The sequence below is a fragment of the Anabrus simplex genome, chromosome 9 (assembly GCF_040414725.1).
Source record: "Anabrus simplex isolate iqAnaSimp1 chromosome 9, ASM4041472v1, whole genome shotgun sequence".
In the NCBI taxonomy this organism is placed as follows: Eukaryota; Metazoa; Arthropoda; class Insecta; order Orthoptera; family Tettigoniidae; genus Anabrus; species Anabrus simplex.
The window spans coordinates 86,799,688-86,827,336 of NC_090273.1; the positions used below are offsets into that span (position 1 = coordinate 86,799,688).

A 27,649-nucleotide genomic window follows, 5' to 3' on the forward strand; every position below is an offset into this window, starting at 1 on the left:
CGACTTTCTTTCTGCCGGTTCAGTCAATGACAAGATGGAGCGCCCGCGGAATACGGTGTTAGCTGAAGACGATAAGTATTATATGCCAATGATCATTCAAATGGATACAGTGATAATGAATTAGTGGAAACTGAATGTGAGAATGATAATGGAAGTGATATTCAAGCCTCTACACGCCGTAATTTATGTAATGTGCTTATTTATTCAAGCGACTCTGACGACGACAACGATGTAGACATTAATGATGTGTTGTTGAATTAACATGCATTTGCTTGCTTATCTTAGATATGTTGAAGTACTACTAGGGGCATTGGGTAGTACTCATACCAACTTTAAAGATAAAATCACCGAGCTCGATAGCTGCAGTCGCTTAAGTGCGGTCAGTATCCAGTATTCGGGAGATAGTAGGTTCGAACCCCACTGTCGACAGCCCTGAAAATGGTTTTCCATGGTTTCCCATTTTCACACCAGGCAAATGCTGGGGCTGTACCTTAATTAAGGCCACGGCCGCTTCCTTCCCACTCCTAGCCCTTCCCTGTCCCATCGTCGCCATAAGACCTATCTGTGTCGGTGCGACGTAAAGCAAAAAAAAAAAAAGATAAAATCTTGACTGATTTAATATTTATGTACATTTTTATAATCAAGTGCACCGTAGTATGCTTAGTAGAAAAATGTCCGGTCCACAGGGTATGTGACAAGTTCAACCATCCGGTCAGCAATGTGTTAAGAAACGACTAAAGAGGACCCCAGGGGCTCTGACCTTTGGAGCGTGGGTTGGCAACCACTGGGCCCTTAACTGAGTCCTGGCATTGCTTCCACTTACTTGTGCAAGGCTCCTCAATTTCATCTATCCTATGCGACCTCCCTTGGTCAACTCTTGTTCTTTTCCGACCCCGACGCTATTAGGTTTCCGAGGACTACGGAGTCCTTCATTTTGATGCCCCTTCGTGGCCCTTGGCTTTCTTTGGCCGATACCTTCATTTTACGAAGTGTCGGATCCCTTCCATATTTTCTTTCTGATTAGTGTTAATAGAGGATGGTTGCTTAGTTGTACTTCCTCTTAAAACAATAATCACCACCACCACCTTCAGCAATGGATAGGTTGAGCCTTTCATGTACCATTGATGTGTGTAGGGCTGTCGCGCAGATGGCCCATTCCCTATGTAGTCTTTTCTTCAATAATTTCAAGAAATTGGACATTTATCGAACATCTCCTTGGGTGAATTATTCCCTGAATTCCTGTTCCTATGAACGAATACTTGCCCCAGTTAATCATCTTGAAATCATGATAAGAGAATGAAAATCATTCTCTTTTGCAATATTTGTTTTTGGGATTGATTTCTACAGAACTACAAGACCAGACTAGTGCCTGGACAGAAGAGACAAGGGAATCTGATCTGAGGTTAAGGTTATGCTCTGAAATGGCCATGCCAGAAGGTTTCATTAACCCCCTCCCTAATGTGCCGTACTAAGTCATAGCAAAAACATTTTTGCATTCCATCATGTATTGTTACCTCTGCCATCTCGTGGTGAATTTTAGAGTTAATTACTGGCACTCTTAGTACGGACTATTTAGAAAAGATTGCTATGTATCTTAATATTTAATTATCCTTGGGTAGTAGTTTAAATGCCTTTGGAAATATGATGCACCTAACATGGCAGGGTCGCACTTGATGTAAACAGAAATGGCAGCGTAGAGAGAGGTGGGTTGTGTTATGGATGAGGAAATACTGTATTTGCTGGATGAAAGTATTGATTTAGGGAATTATACCGATGATTGATAGCTACAGCAGAGGTGGTAGTGCTTTTGAAATAGGAATCAAAGGATTTGAAGATGAGGAGTGCGAAATGCAGGTAGATGATAGACCTCAGGTGGTGAAGATAGTTCAATGAATTAGGCCTACGCCTGTACAATTGTCTAATAATTTGGATTTAATCGGACCCAACCCCTTCACTGAAGATGAAGGTATTTTCCACAAGTTACTGGTAGGATTGAGTTGGACCATTTTTTCATTGTATTGTGGAGAGGACTTTTTTCAACTTTCTTCAGACAGTACAAAACAGTTGCAAAAATGAAGCTACAAAATAAAGAGGATCAAAAGTGGGAAACTACAAGTGAAGAAGAAATTAAGGCTTACTTGGGAAATCGTACATTGGGTATATTCGTTGGACCAGAAATGAACTATTTCTTGAGTGATATGGTTTCTTGCACTTTGTTACCAAATTGTACGACAGTTGGTAGATTTCAGAAACTGAACCAGTGCTTTGCCACTCTTCATTTGTTTCACTGCTTGTGTAATCTCTTGTCATGTTGGTGGTTCTACCGAGATGTCTGGATCCTCCAGAATGGTTTCAACTTCTTCAGTTCTTGATTCCTCACCAAGATTATTGAGTTCTTCCATGAAGTGATGTCTCCATCTTTCCAATTGTTGTGTCTCAGATGTTAAGGCTACTCCGTTTGCATCTCTGACTGGTTTCTGCCTTGAAAAGTTCCTCCTAGAAAGCTTTCTTGTAATGGCATATACTTCTTTGCTGTTGCCGACTCTTGCTGATGCTTCTTCTGCTTGTGTTACCAGTTGGTCTGTAAACACTTGTTTATCTCTCCTCACTTTCTTCTTAACCTCCTTGTTGGCCTCCTTGTATTTATCCATTGCTACTGCTTTCTGGTTTCTTGTTCTACTGGAGTTGACGAGTGCCTTGCACTCTCTTCACTTTTGCATTGATTCCCAAGTGTCATCCGATATCCATTCTTTCCTGCCTGGTTCTCTGTGGCCCACTACTGTCTCTTCAAGTGTCATGAAAGAGTTCCTTGACTGTGTTCCATTTAGTATTTACCTCTTCATCTGGTTGTTCAGTAAGGGCTTCAAACCTGTTCTTCAAATGTGTGTTAAATTCATTTTGCACTTCAAGTTTCCCAAATTTCCCGGAGTTGAAACGTTTCATTCGTACTGTTGCCTGTTTTACTGGTGCTGCCACCATCAATCTAATATCAGCAATCATAAGGTGATGGTCACTCCCTACATCTGCTCCACGTTTATTCCTCACATCCAGGAGTGAATGTCTCCATCTTTTACTTATTGCCAAGTGATCAATTTGGTTTTCTGTCCGGAGATCAGGTGACACCCACGAGATCTTGTGGCAGTTCTTATGTGGAAACGATGATCCACCTATAACCAATCCAAAATTAACGCATAGGTCTATGAATCTCTGGCCATTATTGTTTTCTTCTCCTATTCCCTGTCTACCCATGATGATTTCTCTTCCTTCATTTTCATTACCGATTTTTGCATTTAGATCTCCCATCAATACCACAATGTCCTTCTTTATTCCTGCCAGTGTTGATGTCATTCTATCATAAAACTCCTCCTTCTCTTCCTCTTCTGCTACCTCTGTTGGCACATAACACTGTACTATGGTTACAGGTCTAACTTTGGTTCTTATTCGTACAGTAATTATCCTGTGTGATACAAGGATCCATTCCATTATGCTATTTTTTTGCTTTCTTTGTGAGTAAAGACACCCACTCCATTGAATGCGGATTATTTTATTTTCATCCAGAGTAAATAAGGACACCACCCTCTTCTGTCCTCTCCTCTTCGTAGCCTGTCCATCTTGTTTCACTCAACCCAAGTATCTCCAGTTTATACCTTTTCATTTCTGCCATTACTTCTCTCAGTCTGCCAGTTTCATACATAGTTTTCACATTCTAGAATCCGATTCGTGTCCTGTATTTCATTGCAAAAGTCGTCTCCATAAAATCTGGCCGGCATAAATTTTGTCTGGTTTCTGTAATAAGTTTAATTCAGGTGTGCGAGTTATTAGTGCACAGCACCCTAAAGTCCAGTGGAGGGGCTGCCTCCTGTCTACACTAGACTGCAGGATTTTTCTGTAGGGGTTATCTCCCATAGCCTTTAAAGATCTCTCTTTACCACCAGGCAGTGGTTTCTTCTTTGTTTATCCCCAAGAAGAAGGGCTGCCTCCTCCGCCAGCTTCACCGTACCAAAGGACTCCTTCCCCGCCGTTGCTGCCGTTGAGGTCTTCACCAAAGCCCCGTTAGCAGTCATTTTTCAGGGTTCCTGTAGGGCCTTCACTGCTACCGTAGTGGTCATGGGGCACACACAGTTCCCACTGTACATCACCCCTACAGGCAATCCCCTACTTCATTCCATTGCCCACCTCCCATGACGTGGACGAGGGATTGGTCTTGTGGGAGGCTATTAAGTATGGTAACCGTATTCAAATCTATTTTAATACTCCATGCAAACGTAGTAAATATTTACGAGAATGAACAGCTTGAATACTACCTGCACCCACGATTTAGAACCAATATTTTGGGGAAAATAGTCTAGGTGGTATTCAGGATTATACAGTATTTTGCGCAAATAAAGGACTTAATGAAATAAGTAATATTTTTCTGGTAATCCTGAGATGGAGACATTTCTTTTGATTTATAATACATAGGTGTTAGTATTGCAGTATTCTCACAATATTGTGTTACACATTCAAATTATTATTATTATATATATATATATATATAGATTCTGTATAAGAATTTGTTTTTCCACCTGTTCAATACAAAATTAATACAAGCCACTTAAATGCAAATGGTACGTATAATCATAAAAACTAAATATATTTCAACCCCTTTTTTATCGTCCTCGGTTAGTATTACTGAGCGAGTTAGCCATGAGCTGTAAGCTTGCATTCGGGAGATAGTAGATTCAAACCCCACTGTCGGCAGCCCTGCAGATGGTTTTCCGTGGTTTCCCCATTTTCACACCATGCAAATGCTGGGGGCTGTACTTTTTTTTGTCTTTACAAGTTGTTTTATGTCGCACCGACACAGATAGGTCTTATGGTGACTAAATCCTTTCTTAAAGCTATGGCTGCTTTCTTCCTTTTCTTGAGTGGGCTCTGCTAAATCCTGTGCAATGGTCAGCACTTACTCAAAGAGAAAGAGTGTGCATTTGACTTTTCATTCAACTATCTTCAACACACTATTCATTTTTTCATCCTTTTTTCGTAATCTCTGATACTGAAGTAGAGATACTGAATCAAATTGGTGAGAGGAGATCAATTTGGCTAAATTTATTACATAAAATCAACTTCATGGTCCGTGTCGCACTTAAACAGATTCACAACGAAGAAATTTTTTTTTTTTTTTTTCACCTTGTCGATATACTAAATTGCTTAAGGCAACTTATTGGTTAAAGGTGATACATGTTTCGTATATAACCAACATCTTCAGCCACATAACACTGTTTAGATGAAACATTCATATATTGGCAAAGTATCAATATAGTTGTGAATTTGGCTAAATTTGACGAGAAGAAGAGACAGAACGATAGGACACATCATAAGACATCCAGGCCTTGTTCAGTTAGTTTTTGAGGGAAGTGTAGGTGGTAAAAACGGTAGGGGTGGATCAACGTATGAATAGGACAAGCAGATTAGAGCAGATGTAGGATGTATTAGTTATGTAGAAATGAAAAGGTTGGCACAGGGTAGGGTGGCATGGATTGCTGCATCAAATCAGTCTGTGGACTTATGACCCAACAGCAACATTTTTAAAGTAGAAAAATTTATGTTAATAACACAGTGTTTTGTTTCCATATTGACGCTTGCATAATCCGAAAAAGTATGAAGGGTTAGATACAGAAACTGGAATTGATGAGAAACAAGCTTCTTTGTAGACAGCAGTGTGTGAAGATGTAGAGATTGTCCCTTTTGTGTTTTCATGTTTGTCTTTACTGCCTCTTTCTGTTGCTCCCTCTTTTTACAGGGATTTGTCCTTATGTTTATCTTATTGTGTGTTTCTGTCTATCTGTATATTACTTGATTCATTACTTGTTTGTTCTTTACCATGACTTTTCACATTTATGTGTGATATTGTTTGATATTTTCGCAAGGGATATTGACCTGAGCTGGATTTCTCTTGTAGGTCATTCCAATCAGTTGAGACGGCAGATGAGTTGTAGTGATGACAACAAGGGATCCTCAACCGTGGAAGCCACAGCTGCCAAGACCAATCTGCTGGTATCCTCTGGTTCTACTTCGAGCAAGTCTCGTGTTGGAGGTAATAAGATTTTCCAAGCTGATCCTCACTCTCTGCTCTCAGCAGAGGCTGTGGAAGTATTGGACAAGATGCGAGAAGGAGCCGATATCTTGCGTAACAATACCAACAGCTTCCTGTCAGGTGAACTACTCCCTTCTGCATTGCTGGTTGGTCCAGGGCAGCAGCCTACATCGACTGCTTCTATTGGTGAGTTCTAGCTCTAAATTTCTTGTACAAGGTGGACGAGAAGTAACTAGGTATCTTTTGGCATTGGTAGTGCAGGCAGTGCTCATGAAAGAGAGTATGCACAGCAATAGCTAAGATAGCAGACTTTCTGTCTGTTCAGGTACGAGCTCAAATTGCTGCATGCTGTGAATTGAATTCCATTTTTCTCGTTCAGGAATAGTAGCGTACAGTGAAGGGAAGGAGCACAACAATTTGCCATAGACAATAACAAATCATTACTTGAAGCAACTGACCACAGGTTCTATCAAATATGCAGAAAGAAGTGGCCATCCATTCACATCCCATTCTGAGGATAATGTGGCAAATGTTCAATCACAGCCTAGCTAAGTCAATAACACCAGGCAGCTCATTAAAGCGGACTATCAAGGTACATGATACGCAAGATATTAAAGGAGGAACTAAATTTCTGCCCATGGAAATTCCATCACATGCTAGAGCTAACAGCTGAAGACTGCGACCTCAAAGTGAAGTAAGGGGAATTGATTCTGGGTTGGCATGAGGCTTGGCCTCAATTGTTTCAAAGCATTCTCAGGAGTGACAGGGCCATATTCCATGTCAGCAGCTCCATCAAATGACACAGTTGCCAATACTGGGCGGGACACGATCCTGGAATGATATTGGAGAAGTCCAAAAGTTACAGTGTGAGGCAGAATGACAGCCACATATGATACCATGGATTCTGAATGCTACCTCTAGATTGGTAAAGATTATGAATGCCAATCGTTATTAGGCAGAGAAATTGTCAACCTCGTTGTTTTCATAAAGGATGGTGCACCACCTCACTTTGCAAATATTATACACAGGTGGTTGAAAGAGAAGTTTCTGGGACATTGGCTAGTCCAGATCTCGCATGCTCTGATTATTTTCTTGTGAGCCTGGTCAAAGGATAAGATGTGCTATTCAAAACTTCGCAACCAAGCAATTGGCCATACGGTTAAGGTTGCACCACTGTGAGATAGTGGGTTCAAAGTACTCGAATCCCACTTTCGGCAACCCGAAGATAGTTTTCCGTGGTTTTCCCATTTTAACTCCGGGAAAATGCTGGGCTGTACCTTAAGGCCACGGCTGCTACTGTCCAAATCTTGGTTCTTTTCCATCCTTCTGACACCAAAAACCTTCGATGTATTAGTGTGACATTAAACCAGTAGGGGTCATGTGAGGCGAATGGAGGAGGATAGGTTACCTAGGAGAAAAATGGACTCTGCTATGGAGGGTAAGAGAAGTAGAGGTAGACCAAGACGACGATGGTTAGACTCGGTTTATAACGATTTAAAGATAAAAGGTATAGAACTAAATGAGGCCACAACACTAGTTGCAAATCGAGGATTGCGGCGACGTTTAGTAAATTCACAGAGGCTTGCAGACTGAACGCTGAGAGGCATAACAGTTTATAATGATAATGTATGTATGTATGTAATGTATGTATGTATGTATGTATGAAAAAAATTAATAAATTGCGCACTGGAAATGGAAGGAAGGTTTGAGATTGTCGTCTCAGTATCCCACACAATTTCTTCAGAAGACTGGATTGCATTCTCAGCTGTTCGAGGAAATTTGTGGACACCACTGGTCCATATATTGAATTTTGTGCTATGCATCCATATTCCTATTCAACATTGTACAAATAAAATTAATTTCAATAAATGTACATTGTAAACATAGAATGTACGTGCCTTTTTCAATGCCTAGTTACTTCCCACCTACCCTGTTTATGCAAAACATTGTGTCTTTGTTGCACAGAGAATACATCAGATATGTCATCCTCCGATTGGTGGATTTACGGACACATAAGAGCTCCTGCGGGACAAAATTCCGGCACCTTGGTGTCTCAAAAAAAAAAAAAAAAAAAAAAGTAATTAGTGGGACGTAAAGCACATAACGTTATTATTAAACTTGACTTCCTTTGTTTATATACAGGTGGTACATCATACCAGTTTGTGGTAATAAATTCAGGTGGTGTATTGTATTTTCAAACAAGGACAATAGACTAAGATGAGGATTTGACCTTTGTTATTGCCACTGTTGCTTCTTACAAGATCTTGAACGATGGATAGGAGAATGTGGGTACGACAATATCTCAATAAAAGGCAGAATGTGGATGAAATTCTGAATGAGCTAAAAGTAGAAGACTGGTTTGGATTTAAAAACTATCTGAGAATGTCTGAGCATGATTTTAATGTAATTTTGGGAAAAAGTACTTCCTATTATAAGAAAGGAGGAGACACAGTTATGAGCAGCTATTCCATGTCACCTACGTCTTGGGATAACTCTGCGTTTCCGCACAGTATAAACTTTGTCCATTACCGTCCCCAACTTCTGACTTTTATGAACTGTTTGCATTTCTAGACTGTACTGGGAGTGGAGGGAGGTTAGATTTTTTTTTTTCAGTGCATTTGCAGGAACAATTATAGATAATTTCACTGTTGGTTTTCCTCGCTTTATGTCGGTATTTGTTTGAGACATCCCACAAAGAAGGCCTTTTTATTATACCATTAATTAAGTCCAGAGTGATCTCCTTGCTATTTTAGTATAGTGCAGAGAGAACGACACACGTGCGCGTAATGTATTAATAGCTTGTAAACTATAACAGAGGTGCCAACTATTACGGATTGTCCGTAATGATTACGGATTTCACTTCACGATTACGGCATTACGGTCGAAGGGGAAATTATTACGGAAAAGCAACCTTGTCACGATAAAAATTAATTTCTGCGGAAAAAAGGAAAGAAGTAAGAAATGTTCAATCTCTTAGAGCATTACTGGTCAACCCGCCTCGTTTCAATGCTTGTACGTTGGCTACTAAACACATTTGGCAGTTATTTGGTCGTCACTTCCTTTAGTTTCCCGCGAGTGTTGTAAAATCACGGCCAGCTACATAGATATACGCTGCTTTTTTAGCTAGAATGACGCGGGAATGACGTATCAAGTCGGCCGTGAGGTAGGCTCTACTCCTTGCTACTCGCTACTCCTTGCCTTGCTGTTCTCTAGTGCGCACATTCGGCTCTCTGTTGTGTTCGTAGAAAGAATGGTATATATTTAGCGCATTTCAATTCTAATTATCCTAGACGTTGATTCGAAAAGTAGTGATTGGTTTTGTGAAATGAAGCGGAGCAATTGTCAAATTGCATCTTCTTCTAAGAAGACAGCAGTGTTACAGAAATATGGAGACGGTTACACAAAGGAATGGCCATGCTTGCTTGCCTCACGTGTTAGTGAAAACCACGTGTTCTGTAGTGTGTGTTCGTGTGATTTCTCTGTGGCTCACGGTGGACGAGATGATTGCAGAAGACACATAGAATCCAAGAAACATCACACATACGGTGAATCAAAATTACGAAACCAGTCTGTTTCATCGTTCTTCGTAAAAAGTAATGAAACTGCGGTGACAAATGCCGAATTATTGTTCACATCATTTCTTTTGGAGCATAATATTCCGTTATCAGTTTCAGACCACGCTGGAAATTTGTTTAGATCAATGTTCCCCGACTAAAAAATATCTCAGAAATATGGTTGTGCATGAACTAAAACCTCTGCTTTAGTTCAATACACGACATCTGAGGCAAAACAGGAATTAAGTGAACTTTTGCAAATAATGCCTTTTTCCTTGGCTACTGATGGTAGTACGGATTCAAATGCAGTTAAACTTTATCCTATAGTTGTCTCTTTCTTTAATGCTCAGAGAGGTCAAATATCAACTCTTCTATTGTCATTGTTAGAGAGTAGCGACAATACTGGTGAGGGAATTTTCTCTGTAATTAATAGTGAATTGTCTTCTTTAGCCATTCCATGGGAAAATTGCATTTCTTTTTCATCTGACAATGCATACACAATGATAGGGGCAAATAAAGGTGTTGCCAAATTTGTGAAGGACAGGCATTCTTCTGTTTATGTCCCCGGTTGTTCATGTCATCTCATACACATCTGTGCACAAAAAGCAGCAGCCCAATTGCCAGTCAATGTAGAGAACTTTTTGGTTCAGTTATATTACTATCTTGACAAGAGTTCTAAAAGACAAAACACGTTGAAAGTTTATCAGGCTGTTTGTGGCACAGAGGGTCACAAAATTTTGAAATATGTTAGTACCCGTTGGCTCTCGCTTCTTCAGTCTATTGATAGAGTTCTTGAGCAGTGGGAAGCTTTGACACTCATGTTTTGTAGTGAGACCCACCATAAAAGTGAGACCACCAAGCAGTTTGAAACTGTGAAATCTTTCATACAAGACCCACACACAAAACTGTTTTGCTACTTTCTTCAGAGTACACTTCCTGTTTTTAACTCTGTGAATATATTTCTCCAACAAGATGCTCCAGCCATACATCTTCTTAGGAGGAAACTTACTGGTCTTTTAACTGACCTATTGGTCAGATTTGTTCAGCCATGTTCTCTTCAGTCAGAATCTACCTCCCTTTCGAGTGTTGAATTCAAGAGGAGGAAATACCAGATAGCCAATGAGGACTTGGCAATTGGAGCAAAGCTAGGGCATACTTGAAAGATAATGACTGTGATGAAGAGATGTTTTATAATTCTGTAAGAGAATTTTATATGGCAGCTTGCAGTTACATTACCAGGAAATTTCCCCTTGATGATGAATTTCTTCATCATGCCGAAGTTGTAGACATCTCTCTCAGAACGAAGGTTTCCTATTCATCTCTTGAATACTTTGTTCCAAGATTCCCAACTTTGGTCAAAAAAAGTGAACATGACAAACTTGAAGAGGAATTTGCAGTTTACCAGTGTGATACTTTCCCAGAATATATTGTACATGGACCTAACATTGATGTGAATTGGGGCAAGATTGCAGAGCTTAAAAATGAAAGTGGACAAATTAAGCATGAATCCAGGCCTACCAACCGCTAAATCTCTCCCTAAAATTCATAAAACTGACGTCCCTATTCGACCAATTATTAATTACAGACCCAGCCCACTTTACAAATTAGCACAATTCATTCATAAATTTCTTAAGAATAATTACAAATTTTTATCGAATAAGTCTGTAAAAAACACCATAGAACTAGTTGAGAAATTAAATAACTTCAAAATCCAACCACACCACTCTCTACACTCTTTCGATATTGTCAATATGTATCCCAGTATTAATATCAGAAAATTATTTCCTATTATTGAAAATAACTTAAATACATATAGTTGCTTAAGCAAACTTGAAATTAATGATTTTATGACCCTCTTAAAATTAGTAGTTACTAACAACTTCTTCATCTTCGACAATACAATTTATCAACAAGATGGTTTAGCTATGGGCTCTCCAGCCTCGGGGATCCTTGCAGAAATATACCTAGACTTTTTAGAACACAATTTCATTGATAACAATGACGACTTTAAACATGTATTATTTTGGGCTAGATATGTGGATGACACATTTGTTATACTGGATGATAGAGTTTTCAATGCAGCTTCTACTCTTAATAGCCTCAATAAAATTGATCCACATATTAAATTCACTCTTGAAACAGAATCAAACAAATCTATTAATTTTCTAGACATAACAATAAACAGATTACCTTCCTCATTATCATATATGATTTACAGAAAACCCACACATACAGCTAATACCATAAAACAAGACTCTTTTCACCCACAGTCACATAAACGTGCTTCATACAACAGTATGGTTAACCGCGCCTTCAAAATTCCGCTATCAAAGGATAACTTAAATAAAGAACTAAACATCATCCGCTCTATTGCCAAATTTAACGGTTATAATTCTTATTTTATTGAACAAATCATTAACAAATTTAGACACCGCCCTAACACAACACTCTTAAAAGATATTCCCAAACCAGCTGCTTACACCACATTCACATTCAATGCAAATACCTATAGTATAGCTAATGTCTTCAAAAAACATAATACTATGATTTCTTTTCGAACTAATAATAGAAACCTTGAATTATTACATAATTCCCACTCCTTAAATAGAACAAGTGTCTTTTCTAAATCAGGCGTATACCGTTTTAAGTGCCACAACTGTAATTCTTCTTACATAGGTCAAACTGGTCGCAACTTCAAAATTAGGTACTTTGAACACGTTAATGCAATAAAGCACAACAGATTTTCGGCAGTGGGACAACACATACATGACACAAAACATGCTTTCACTACAATAAACCAGGATATTGAAATTCTCAGCACTCTAAATAAAGGCCCTCTCCTAGACATCACCGAAAACTGTTTTATACACCTTGACCAGTTTTTCAATCCAAATCTTAATCTGAATGATATTTCTGAGAAACCCAATCCCCTTTTCGATTTTCTCATCTCCTTTTTAAATAACCTGAAGTCAACAAATAAGGAATCAATCTTTCACAATTTACACAATACCCTCTCATGCCACTTCCCCCTTCCGCAACACCCCCCTTGATCCTCCTCAGTTCTCCCCCTTCTCACCCAAGGGGCTCTGAACTTCGGAGCGTGGGTTGGCGACCACGGGGCCCTTAGCCGAGTCCTGGCATTGCTTCCACTTACTTATGCCAGGCTCCTCACTTTCATCTATCCTGTCCGACCTCCCTTGGTCAACTCTTGTTCCTTTCCGACCCCGACGCTTTTAGGTTTCCGAGGGCTAGGGAGTTTTTCATTTTCACGCCCTTCGTGGCCCTTGTCTTCTTTTGGCTGATATCTTCATTTTTTCGAAGTATCGGATCCCTTCCATTTTTCTTTCCTTCCCACCCTCCATCCCCCAGAGGTTCTGAACTTCGGAACGTGGGTTGGCGACCACGGGGGTCCTTAGCTGAGTCCTGGCATTGCTTCCACTTACTTGTGCCAGGCTCCTCACTTTCATCTATCCTGTCCGACCTCCCTTGGTCAACTCTTGTTCCTTTCCGACCCCGACGCTTTTAGGTTTCCGAAGGGCTAGGGAGTCTTTCATTTTCACGCCCTTCGTTGGCCCTTGTCTTCTTTTGGCTGATATCTTCATTTTTCGAAGTATCGGATCCCTTCCATTTTTTCTTTCCTTCCCACCCTCCATCCCCCAGGGGCTCTGAACTTCGGAACGTAGGTTGACGACCACGGGGGCCCTTAGCTGAGTCCTGGCATTGCTTCCACTTACTTGTGCCAGGCTCCTCACTTTCATCTATCCTGTCCGACCTCCCTTGGTCAACTCTTGTTCCTTTCCGACCCCGACGCTATTAGTTTTCCGAGGGCTAGGGAGTCTTTCATTTTCACGCCCTTCGTGGCCCTTGTCTTCCTTTGGCTGATATCTTCATTTTTCGAAGTATCGGATCCCTTCCATTTTTTCTTTCCTTCCCATCCTCCATCCCCCAGGGGCTCTGAACTTGAGCGTGGGTTGGCGACCACGGGGCCCTTAGCTGAGTCCTGGCATTGCTTCCACTTACTTGTGCCAGGCTCCTCACTTTCATCTATCCTGTCCGACCTCCCTTGGTCAATTCTTGTTCTTTTCCGACCCCGATGCTATTAGGTTTGCGAGGGCTAGGGAGTCTTTCATTTTCACGCCCTTCGTGGCCCTTGTCTTCCTTTAACCGATATCTTCATTTTTCGAAGTGTCGGTTCTTTTTCTTTTTTTTTTTTTCTTCGAATTAGTATTATATTAAGGATTGTTGCCCAATTGTATTTCCTCTAATAACAATAACCACCACCACCACCACCACCACCACCATCACCACCCTCTAATTAACGTCCCCCCCTTTCTCTATTTATCATTTCTTTATCAATTACTACGGCAAGTTGTTTCGAGTTGAACCTCGTATTTCTTTCATTATTTCTTCCTATTTTTTAAATATATTTTTTATTTGGCTTTATTCTTTTTTAACGTTTTAAATTATTTTATAAAACCTATATATCCACTTTGAAATTTGACGAAATTAAATCCTACACTGTTTTCCTAGGACTTCATTCACGTCACCTTTTGCTCTTCGGCCGGAGAAACAAATGCCTACAAGACCTGCCTAGCAACGACTTTACATAAGCGAATATTTGACCTGCTTATGAACTTCAGCTATATTTGTTTTCGGCGCAAGATAGTGATGTTCTCTTTACTCTCTTGACTGTGATTATTGTGTTTTGAACATTTACTGAATTGCTACGTTATGATACAATGTTAATTTTTTGCCTGTATTCAATGTGCTAGTTGTTTTAAGATCTTCGCAAATTGGCTGATGATGACACTTAAAATGTGTTGAAACCGGTCCCATTAAACAGGTTGTAACTACTTTTTACCATCTTATTACGGAGTATTGAAAGGTGGATCCTAACCTTTAATATTGTACATCTTATGGTTCTGAAGACGAAAATGTCATCTCAGGGGGAAGTATGTTACAAGAAAACCTACACCGAAAAGCAGCTGCTGGGTGCGAAACAAGCTACAAAGAATTTTTTATCACAGAACTAACAGGTAATGAGCAAATTTTATTGTGTTATATGATATACTTTAGAATAGATTGCTGTAGGAAAGGGCAAACGGGGTGCTTTGGATTTGACTCGTAAAAGTTTTTGGCGGCGGGGGGGGGGGGGGGGGGGGTTAAAAATGGGATTACTGATAACCCACTTCAAAGGTTGGCACCTCTGCTATAATCCTACCGAATCCTACTTTTTAGCTTTTTCACGAGAAGCACGCCATGTAAGCTATCTGTTGGCATGGAAACAGCACGGAAATTGCTGAAGCTGCGCCGACATCTCACGAACAACGAATTGACTTGACATGTTATCCACTTGGAGCGGAAAACATGCCAACATGTTAAAGGTGTTAACCTCAACATTCTGAGTTAACATGCAAAGTCAGTTGGAAGACGTAATGACAACGTACATGTCAGTTCTAACATAATCAATTTAACATGTTGGTGTTAAATGTTAATCAGTGGGGACCGGCCTTAAGAGGCAACACTACCGTTTTGCACTTGCTTATCTGAAGTCCAAATTGCTTGAATATAGCATTCCAATCATTCAGCTGCTGTTGTAGTTCAGCCTCATTATCACCCCATATGATGTCATCTGCAAAGGCAAGAGCTTTACACTCAGAGTTGTTGAGTCTCTTAACTCTTCGTTATTTCATCCATTACAGTGATGAATAAAAGTGGCCCCACTGTCGGCAGCCGTGAAGATGGTTTTCCGTGGTTTCCCATTTTCACACCAGGCAAATGCCGGGGCTGTACCTTAATTAAGGCCACGGCCGCTTCCTTCCAATTCCTAGACCTTTCCTCTCCCATCGTCGCCATAAGACCTATCTGTGTTGGTGCGACGTAAAGCAAAAAAAAAAGTGGTGTTAGTGTGCTGCCTTGTTGTACACCCTGCCTTGTCTCAAACCACTTCAAATATCCATCGCCTGTTTGGACAAAATTCTGGCAATGTTTATACAGCCTTCTGACTTGATTCATTAAAGCACATGGTATAGATCTATTCTTAAGGCATTCCCAGTTTTTTGTCTCTGTACACTGTAGTATCGTGCAAAACACCTTCTATGCTTGGTACATGTTTGTCGAGTACAGCTATGACCGAATTTGCTTCTTAAAGGCGAGGCCTGCCTTGTTCGTTCGACCCTGCCCCTTGATACTTGCCCCTTCACGCGTTGTCTGAGTCACAGGTAGATGTGGTCACCTCCCTTCGTCCTTGCTTAGCAGTATTCTGCTGTTTGTCTCACGTAGCCTACCTTTGCATCAGTGGTGGACTCATGTCTGGACACGTAACTGTCAGTAATTAAACTCATATTTTTATACTATGTTTCTACACTATACTGGGAGAATTGGTTAATGGATTTCATGTGCTACTACGTGTATTCCTCCTGGCTAGGATACTTTATCGCTCTAAATACAGAAACTAAATACCGTATAATCACGAATACCACCTGCCACCGAATAAGACCCACACCCTAAATTTGAGACGGCAAAATACGGAAAAAATCAAATAACTTGCATACCTATTTAATTTTCAAATATACCACAAATATAAATTCAAACAGCTTACAATTAATAAAATCATCACAAAAATTATAAATAAAATCGGTCCTATACTCAGATCATTCACAATTCACCATTGTCATCAGAAGTTTCACCATAGGAACTTTCATTGCTGACATCCTTCCATAAATAGTCGTCCTCACTACCGTCCACTGAATTTGAAATTCTACATTTTTGAAAGCTTTTGGACACTAGATTGTTGGGAATGCGTGCGTATGCTGTTTTGATCCAGCTGCATATTAGTCCCACTTCAGGCCACTTCACTCGTCTGGTTGGTGTTAATGTGTGATCACCATCAGACATCCATTCGGTGTACAACTGTTGTTAAACGCCATGTGAACGTTTGTCCATCAGAGGTCAGCTAATCAGACTGCTACATCCCCGGTGGAAGTGGAGATGGAGTGACAGGTCTCACCAGCGTCAGTGAGTTATGGGACTTGAACTAGCGTGGGTAACGGTGTTGAGTTTGGTGTGCTACATTATGGATCACAGCATCCTATGTATATGTTTTGTACAGTGTAATTAGTTTTGTGAATAAATTAAGTATGTAATGTACATTATGTTGGCCTTCCCTTTGCACTTAATGATGAAGTACATTTCGTGGACTGTGGGAAGAGATAGGCCTCGTTCAATATGAGTAAAGAACTCGAACACAAGACCAAACATTTTGGTCCTCCGGTGCCTGATGTGATTCAGTGACGATGTTACATCTCATATAATCTGCGCATTTAGGCCTATTAGTGATATCAGTTTATTTACATGTGTTTATATTTGTGTGAAGTACGAATGTGTTCATTTTACCGCCAAGCCTACAACCACCCACGTGCTAGGTACTGCGCAGTAAAGTACAAACGAGTGACTTCAACTAACGTGCCGTATATGTAATTCACAGTCATTTTCTATGTGAAACACTGTGACTTGTGATGTGATTAACTGAGTTCTAATTCAGTTCTCATTAATTTTAAACTTGAGATTGAAGCGTGTGTTGCCATCATCTTGCGCGGACGAACACAGTCTTGCCAACACAATTGGTGGAGATTCCAAGGAGTAATCCAGATCTGTAGCAGTAGTTCCAGAGGTGACCACCAGAGTGCAGCCCAGCCGCTCAGAGCTCTTTGGTTTTCAGCCCTGCTGTGGAGGGATACATCCTCCTGATCTGTAAGTAGTCTGGCATTCCCAGTCCTTATATTATATCCATTATTTCTTGTTATCCTTCACAATGGATCCTGTCCAGCGAAAAGGTCTCATAAAGAAGAGAGCAGTTATTAAGTCTCGTATAAAGCATATAGCTAGCTTTTGTCAGTGCATTTAATGAAGGCTCCAATCTGAATGATATTCGAGTTAGGCAAAGGCTGCTATGTTCAAGTAAGGAGGAATACAACGATGTTCAAACCCAGTTAGAAACGAACGATACCAAAGAAGTTCATAATGCAGATAGGGAATCCATTGAGGAACTTATCCTAGAAATAGAATCTAAGGTAGAAACTCTGTTGAATGAAAATTCGAGCGCAACTTCCCCGCAATGTCTAGTTCTTCAAATATTAGTAGCTTGCATAAAATAAGACTCCCTACAATTTCACTGCCAAAATTTACTGAAATTATTTCTGAAATTATTCACTTTCGAGATACCTTCCAGAGCCTGATAATTAATAATCATGCCTTAACTGATGTACTATCGTGCTTATCGGGAGAACCTCACAAATTAATTGAAAGCTTGTCTGTCACTGAAAGCAATTTCAAGGTAGCTTGGGAATTAATCTTTCAGAGATATAATAACCCCAAATTGATTGTAGACCTACACGTTAAGCAACTGCTAGATCTTCCATCAGTTAAAACAATCAGCTAAGGATTTAAGAGTGTTGCTAAATCAACTGCTGAGCAACCTGAGCGCTATTGAAGTAATGGAGATAGATGTGCCTCTGCATGAGGTTTTGTTATCTCGCTTAGTGCTAGATTGAATCAGCCTCAGTCTAAGAAAACAGTGGAAATTTAAATCCTCAGATAAGAAGTTCCCTCGCTTGAAGGATTTAGTAGCATTCTTGGAGAATATTTGTCGAACTCTGAAGTTAATCAACCTTGAAAAGCACCAAAATGACAAGCAACAGGTAGTTCAAACATGGTGGTGATAAGGGCAGGAAGAAGTCCTTTGTCACAACAGCAACTCATTCTGAGTTTTGTAAATCTTCTCGCACCCTAACAAAATGCCCTAGGTTTCATGAAGCCAGCGTTGGAAATAGAATAGATTTCACCAAGAAGTGTAAACTTTGCTTTAACTGTCGGGGTGCTAATCATACTTCAAAGGTGTGTAGTTCAGGAAATTGTTGAATCTGCAATAATAGACACCATACTCGGTTGTGCAAGGAGCAGAATACTTCCTACAATGCTTCTACCACATCAGAAACCAACCAGAGTCAGCAGCAAACCTACTGTGCTATGAAGAGCAACTATACTCATGTAGAATTTCTACTGTCAACAGCTCTCGTAGTGGTTACAGGCAAACGTGGGAATGTGTATGAATGTCGAGCTCTACTTGATAGTGCGTCTCAAATGCATTTCATGTTCAGGCGTTTGGCAGATCGCTTGGGGATTGAACTGAATCAGCACTCAATGCCTATATGGGGAATTAGTGACACTAAGGCAACTGAATCATCACATGTTTGTCAAATTCAAGTTACATTCAGGGTCACAGACCACACTACCCCTATTGTTTGTGCTGTACTTCCTTGCATAGCTGGTCAGCTCCCTACAGCACAGCTCGACACGTCTAACTGGCAGCTCCCACGGGACAGTCCCTTGGCGGATCCTCAATTTAGTACACCAGGTGAAGTTGATTTACTACTGGGGGCTTCTGTGTTTTTTGACATACTGCGTCGTGGTCAACTCACGAGAGAAAATCATCCCGTACTACAGGACACTGAATTTGGCTGGATCTTATCAGGCAAGTTACCACCAGACTCTAAATTCTACCAGCAAGAAAGTAATGTCTTGTCTTGTGCGCAGCAATGAACTGCACATACAGGTCGAACGGTTTTGGCAACAAGAGGAAGTAAAGGTGTCTCCCCCGCGTTCTAAGGAAGAAAGTCAGTGTGAAGAACACTTTTTGAACAACACTACTAGGGATAGCACCGGGAGATGTGTTGTAAGACTGCCTATTAAACCACACCATGAGGAACTTGGGGATTCATTTAAATACGCCACTCATTGTCTCAGTCAAATTGAACAGCAGTTATATCGTCAACCGGACTTGAAGACAGACTATGTCAAGTTCATGACAGAATATGCTGATCTTCATCACATGGAAGTTGTGACAATGCAAACCAACAAGCCAACATATTACCTGCCACATCATGCTGTAATTAAGCAGTCCAGCACTACCACTAAGGCCAGAGTCGTCTTCAGCGCCTCTGCTAAAACTACTAGTAACTACTCACTGATCGATATCTTGATGGTTGGACCTACGGTGCAAGAAGACTTGTATTCTATCATCTTGAGATTTAGAAAACACAATTATGCCTTCACTGCAGATGTTACAAAAATGTACAGGCAAATTCTAGTTCATCCTGACGATCACGATCTGCAACACATTGTATGGCGTTCATCTCCGAATGAACCTATCCAGATTTATCTACTTGCCACTGTAACTTATGGTACCTCAGCAGCATACAAGGTCTAGTGTTAGTTTGTGGTTTAGTTCATTCATTATTGTTGTTCATTTGTAATAATGTATTTGTATGCCATACGCTAAATAAATAAATAAATAAATAAATATGCGCCTTTTTTAGCCACGAGATGCCTGGTACAACTTTCCAACGATGGTGCATGGCAATACACAAGAGCATCGGAGACATTCTGAAGAGACTTCGATGTTGATGATGTTCTGAGTGGAGCAGATACCATTGGAGATGCACTCAGTCTGCAACAAGAGCTGATCGAACTACTCAGTAATGCAAGCTTTCCTCTTCGTAAATGGTGTGCTAACCATCCCACTCTTTTAGAGCACATACCTCTTGAGCACCAAGAATCACAATTGCCCTGGAGTCTGGCTGACAAGGAAGAGGGTACCATTAAGGCTTTGGGACTACTGTGGCATCCTCTAAAGGACATCTTCCAGTTTGTAGCTACCAGTCACACTCAGAAGACCACAACCTGGACAAAATGTAGTGTGTTATCCTGCATTTCATCCATTTCCGATCCTTTGGGACTCTTAGGTCCAATAATAAAAAAATGTAAGATATTCTTGCAACACTTATGGTAAGCGAAAGTGGACTGGGATCAGAGTTTGCCCCACACACATTTGCCATCATTCAATGACATTTGCATCCCTTGAAGAGTGATGGCAAACGGAGAAATCAAACGATATGAGTTACACGGATTCTCTGATGCTTCAGAAAGGGCCTTTGGAGCATCTGTTTACCTACGGTGTATAGATGTCAAGGATAATGTAACAGTAATGCTGTTAAGCTCCAAATTCAGAGTAGCACCTCTGAAACAGATTTCCCTCCCTAGACTTCAACTATGTGGTCCATTACTCCTTGTAAAATTAATGGATAAGGTTAGAACTGCACTTAACCTAAAAATTGAACAAAACTACTATTGGACAGATTCTACTATAGTACTAGCTTGGCTTGCAGGCCAGCCCGCATCGTGGAAAACGTTTGTTGGTAATTGAGTGTCTGAGATACAACTTTCATCTGTAGAACAATGGAACCATGTGACGTCAAAGGACAATCCAGCTGACATCATTTCGAGAGGGATTGAACCACATCTTCTTCAAAACAATCTGTTATGGTGGACGGGACCATCCTGGCTCTACTAGCCGCCATCAGCCTGACCTGTCAGCGACATGAAGAAAACTCCCAAACACTGATGTACCAGAGCAACGGAAACCAGCTGTTTACTTACTTGTTGTCAGTCATTTCCTTGAAGACTTAGTCCAACGCTTTTCTTCTTGGTCACGGATGGTGAGAGTCATGGCCTTCATACTGCGATACATGAACCACCTCAGGTTTGCTGCTTCAAGGAGACAGGCGGGAAGTCTGACTGTAGTAGAACTTCAAGAGGCATCGCACAGAATCATTCGTACTGCCCAAGAACGAGAATATGGTAAGGAGTTTCAAGATCTGCGACCGCTCGCAAAGGACAGCAAGTTGAAGTTTCTTCATCACTTTGTAGATGCAAACCAGATCCTTAGGGTGGGTGGCAGATTGGAACAATCTCAAGCTCTGTACAGCCAGAAACATCCCATCATCCTACCACCTAATCATAATGTGACCAGGTTGTTAGTAATGTGCGAGCACATGTGACTTCTGCATGCTGGACCCCAACTTTTACTTGCAACCATTAGACAACGATATTGGATACCTAATGGTAAGTCTGTCATTAGGCACGTAACACACAAGTGTCTCCCTTGCTACAGGTTGAAGGCAAGTACATCAACTCAACTAATGGGCCAGCTCCCACACCATGGGGTAGAACCCAACAGACCATTTTTGAACTGTGGACTTGACTATGGGGGTCCACTCTACATTAAGCAAGGGTCCCATAAGAGCAAAACAAAGGTAAAATGTTATATTGCTCTATTGGTCTGTTTGGCAACCAAGGCAATCCATCTTGCACTTGTCTCTGACCTGTCTACTGATGCGTTCCTAGCTGCTCTGCGTAGATTTACATCGCGTCGGGTTGTCTGCCGGAATATCTACAGCGACAACGGAAGTACATTCGTAGGAGCAAGAAACGAACTATGGGAGCTTCACACCCTCTTCAGATCTCAAGTACATCAGAGGAAAGTGGATGACTCAGTGTGGAATACAGTGGCATTTTATTCCACCACATGCCCCTCATTTTGCTGGGCTGTGGGAGGCTGGCATAAAGTCTACTAAGTCCCATTTGAAGAAGTTTGCAGGAAATCTTGTACTTTTTTTTGAAGAAATGTCCACGTTTTTAGTCCACTTTGAGGCATGCCTGAATTCAAGACCAATAACCAAATTGTCTGATAATCCTGATGATTATTCATTCCTGACTCCCGGCCACTTCCTGATTGAAGAATCTCTCGCAACCATCCCAGAGCCAGATTTACTTGCAGTTTCAGGTTCTCATCTGTCCAGGTGACAACTACTTCAGCGCTGCAGGTAGTACATCTGGAAGCAGGGATCAAGGGACTATCTATGTCAACTCCAGCAGCGGACTAAGTGGTCAGCAGGAACGGTCAACCTTCAACCTGGAACTCTGGTTCTTCTCAAGGAAGACAACTTTCCACCTCTCGTGTGGCATACAGGGATAGTGATAGAGACGCAAGCAGGGGCTGATGGCTTAGTGCGAATTGCCACTCCCAAGAGGACCTTCAAACGCCTAGTCGCAAAACTTTGTCTCTTACCAGAAGAAGTTGAACCTGTACATAGTGAAAAAGTGTAATCTTTCATGTGCTAAGCCTTTCGTTTTTATATTTGACATTTTCAGCATGAGTGCTAATTTTTATTGTTCTTAATAATATTTATGTTTGTAATTTATACATAAATTAGGTGGGCGGTATGTTGAACGCCATGTGTACGTTTGTCCATCAGAGGTCAGCACTAACCAGACTGCTACATCCCCGGTGGAAGTGGAGACGGCGTGATGCGTCTCACCGGCGTCAGTGAGTTATGGGACTTGAACTAGCGTGGGTAACAGTGTTGCGTTTGTTGTGCTACATTATGGATCACATCGTTCTATGTGTATATTTTGTACAGTGTAATTAGTTTTGTGAATAAATTAAGTATGTAATGTACATTATATTGACCTTCCCTTTGCCCTTAATGATGATGAAGTGCATTTCGTGGACCGTGGGAAGAGCTAGGCCGCGTTCAACATGAGTAAACAAATCGAACAAGAGACCAAACAACTGTTTCATTGCAGTTTTGAAAGGCCGGTTCATGAATACATCCAACGGCTGTAGAATAGAAGCGAGTCGTCCGGGAATTATCGTAAGATCGGTTTTTCCTTTCGTCATCATATCCTTTACGCCATCAGTTGTATGTCCTCGGTAACTGTCCAACACAAGCATGTTTCGCTTTTGTAACAAAGCTCCCGGGTGACGTTGCCAAACGCACTTCACCCAGTCCTCAACTAACTCACTGTCCATCCAGCCGGACTCGTGTGTTCTAACAATAACACTGGACAGCAAGTTTCCTTTCAGAAGGGTTTTCCTTTTTAGAACCACATATGAGGGAGTTTGGTTCCATCCGCTAATACACAGTACATTACCGTGCATCGTTGCTTTTCGTTACCACCTGTTCTGATGGTTACACTTTTAGAACCCTTCGTATCCACTGTATTTTCCAACGGCATTTCAAAATAGACAGGTGTCTGGTCAGCATTCCCAATTTGCGACAGCAAATAAGAATTTTGCTTCCTCAAATGAATAAAGTGACGCTGAAAGGCCGTTAATTTTTCTTCATACGCCCCAGGGAGACGACGTGAAATAGACGTACGTCTCCGAATGCACAATCCCTTTCTCCGGTAAAAGTTTCGGATCCATCTGCGGCTTGCAGTAAAACCCTGTGTTTTGAGATCTCTAGTGCTTTCAATTGACACATTTCACTAGAAACACCATATCCTAACTCACGTTTTTGTATCACAAATTTGTGGAGTCGTTCTTCAATTTCCGGAAACACTGCACTCTGTCCGCGGAACGCTCTGCGATCGCTGTTACTTTTTAGAAGTTTTTCCTCCTTCTTCCACCAATCACGAATAGACAGATAGATAGATAGATGTCTATTGGATTCATCAATTTTGTACTTTCTGCTAAAGGCACGATTTCCATATATTTCAACGCTTACAACTTTAAGTTTCTCATGCATAGTAAATGACCGCAGACGCCGTTTTGAATCCATCGCTTACTATCGAGACAGCACTTTCATGGGTCAGATACGGAACTCGAATCTGAGCGAGGTAGACTTCCGTAACCAACAGTCTCCACACTCACAAAGTACAATATCCCACGAGATCAGCTATTTGCGCACCCAGCATGCCGGCAACACTTGTGAAACAAATGACGATCGAGCATCCGCAGCAGCGGCTTTCATATTTACCGCATATTTACCCATATTCTTTGATTTACCGTATTTCATTACCTTACATTTCGCGTTTACATGCCACTGTAACTGTATTGAGAAAAAAATGATCTTGTTTTCTAGAACACAACTAAAACACAATAAGACCTGAATGCCCGTTTACATGTGGTATATTGAGTACGGTTACCGTATTCAAATCTATTTCAATACTCCATGTAAACATAGTAAATATTTACGAGAATGAATGGCTTGAATACGACCCGCACCCAAGATTTAGAACAAATATTTTTTGGGGGAAAAGTGCGGGTGGTATTTGGAATTATACGGTACGCATTAATGCATAAGCCATATATTTCACTACTAGCCATATCGAAGACATTGTGTATAAAATGTGCAAATCAATGCCATTGTGGGGATATTTGGATGTATCGCCACTATCTAAATGTGGAGATATGCAGACTACCCAGCATCTGTGTCAGTGCTCATGTTGCTATGATTCTTGCAGTGAGGAGGATTTGCTCAAGGCACAAGGAAATGCAGTCGTAGTTCCTCGCTTCTGGACAAAGACTATTTAATACATTTCGGTATATAGGTATATAAATTCCTTCTGTTTCATTGTTACTAAATTGTAATATAAAAACCGAAACCAAAACAGTTCTATTATATGGTTTTGACTCGAGTAAATAAATAAATAATGCCATTGTAACACACGAAGTTAAATATCAACCTCAAATTTAATGGAAAAAGTGCTCTTTGCTCAAAATTGGGAATGAATTGCAAACTAATTATTGTTATGATTATTATGAATTAACAAGAAGTCATTGGCTTGGTTTGGGTCTAGCTGACACCTACGACTCATAAAAAGCATTTTTTCGCTGCTTGCTGGAATGCACAATGTACGTCTAGCAATTACTGACTGAGTGGGCAGACTGATTTCATACTCCTTTCATCAGCACAGTAGGTCGTTGCCATCTTTACTATCTTTCATATCGCAGTTCATCTCTACTTCATCACCAGCTGCTCAGTCGTCGCTCATTCACCCACTGAATTGTTCTTTTTCTTTGGAGGCTCTTGTAGACTGGTTGATGCATGCACAGTATGACGTGAAGGCTCTACAGAGACACCAAACACCTTGTTTAACTTTTTTTTTTTGTTACGCTTGTTGATTACCAAATTAATCTTTTACAATAAACATGTATAATGTATACAGAAATACTGGAGAGATACACTGTCTAAAGTTCATCATCCTGGTTCCTTATGATAATGAAAATATGACAAGAACTGATCACATTTTAACTGTATTTTTTATATCGTCGGTTCATTAAGCAGTGTATGTCACATTAGCAACTTATAATCATGTGATAATTACAATATTCAAACACTGTTACGCCATGAATTAAAACTGGTATAAGAATGAACCAAACCCTGTTGACATCTCATTACACTTACCTTTCCATCCATATGTATTGCTGAAATGTTCTTAAGTTCAACTGCCTTTGTTTCCGTTGGGTTCCATAATGAAGTGAATGGTTGCTGCAGTTAGCCATAGAACTGCATTGTTGACTGTGGCCGGGATGAATGCATATTCTATGTTGGTGAGTCAATATTCTAAGATGGGTTTTGGAGTCATTTTAAGTATTTTGCAAATTTTTTGAACGACCACACCCATATGTCCGCAGTTACACTAGAGTTAACACGATGTGTTAAGGTATCTCTTTGTTGACAATGTTCACATCTATTGGAGTCAGACCGTCCATGTTGGAATAACTTATCCTGTGTTGGTATAGTTTCATTTATTGTTAGATATAGGGTTGCTTTCCACTGAAGAGGAATCCATTTTTTAGCAACATTATTCCATATAAGTTTCCATTGTAGTGAAGCGTCTGGCAAGAATTTTTGCAAACAGCTTGTAATCTGTATTAATTAAAGTTAATGGACGGTAATCCGACAAGGATTTGGGTGACTTAATCTTAGATAGTAACACCATTATTCCTTCAGTGAAATTGTTCATCTGTTCTTCACTTGTGAATATTTCTTGGAAAAGTAACAGTAAGTCGTCCTTTATGTTTTGCCATTAAAATTTGTGAAATTCGTAAGATATACCATCAGGGCCGGGTGATTTTTTTACGACATGCATCGTTAATAGCTTGTAACGGTTCCCTTTTTTGTACGTCCAAGGTATATTATCGTTAACTGATGGCGATTGTTGAATCAATGTGAGTGAACTTGATTACCACCAAGTGTGTTGGCTGTGCAGTTAGAGGCGGGCAGCTGTCAGCTTGCATTTGGAAGACAGTGGGTTCAAATCCCATTGTCGGCTGTCCTGAAGATTGTTTTCTGTGGTTTCCCATTTTCACACCAGGCAAATGTTAGGGTTGTTCCTTAATTAACCCTTTGGATGCCGACCCATAATAGGGCGTCATATGCATAGAATGCCAAACATGTTTCAATGGATTTTCCATTACTGTATAAAATTTGTTATTTACGTCTCATTTTAAAAGATATGGAGGTAAAATTGGGTATGTGAGATTGATTTACTCCAAGGAATATAAACATGTGAATTGCATTTCAAAAAACAAAATTTTGTGGAATATTGTGCACAAAAATAACATTATTTTTTATTTAAAGAAAGGAAAAACATAATTTGAAATTAATTAGCACATTTTACACTAAATCCAAAGTGACAATGTGAAGATATTTCATCTTAACTCTTATCGGGGATGATATATACCAATTTATATTGTTAATGTAGGTCTATTTTCCAATTTATAAACTAATTTCCAGAAACATTGAACATGTGGAGAGAAAGACACCAACAGCAGAGGTGCCAACTGTTACGGATTATCCGTAATTATTACGGATTTCCCCTCACGATTACGGAATTACGGGCAAAGGGTAAATTATTACGGAAAAGCATTATAGCGAAAATATAATTTCTATGGAAGAAGTAAGGAAACAAGGAAAAATGAATCTTTTCCAGCATTAGTACTCGACTCGCTCCTTTTCAATGCTGGTGAGGTGGCAACGATACTTATTCCATCGTCACTTCCTTTTCCTACCCGTGAGCGTCGTGAAATTCATTGTGAATGAAGGAACTATACTCTGCTATTCTTCACTGAAAAATGTAATTTTGTATTATTGCAGTATTAAGTGTACCTGACAGTAAGTCTCACACAGAAAGAGTTTTAATTGTTAATAGGAAGGAAAAAAAAAAAAAAAAAAAAAAAGAAACACTTCAGATCTACAAAAATGACATCTAAACTGGAATCGCTTTTGTTCTTAAGGTGAAAATGTCCTCACACTGGGAAGGATGCTACGAGAAAAATCTCACACAAAAGTACCTGCTGCGTGGGAAATAAGTTACAAAGAATATTTTA

General features: G+C 40.3%; 1 protein-coding gene across 7 annotated transcripts in view; it reads left to right on the top strand.

Moving 5' to 3' along the window:
- Positions 1 to 27,649, top strand: part of Ufd4 (ubiquitin fusion-degradation 4-like) — a 716,632-nt gene that overhangs the window by 535,824 nt on the left and 153,159 nt on the right. For all 7 annotated transcript variants that reach the window (XM_067153526.2, XM_067153530.2, XM_067153527.2 and 4 more), the window contains one exon: positions 5,942 to 6,262. In XM_067153526.2, the coding sequence (XP_067009627.1) occupies positions 5,942 to 6,262 (321 nt within the window). The remainder of the gene's footprint in view (positions 1 to 5,941; positions 6,263 to 27,649) is intronic.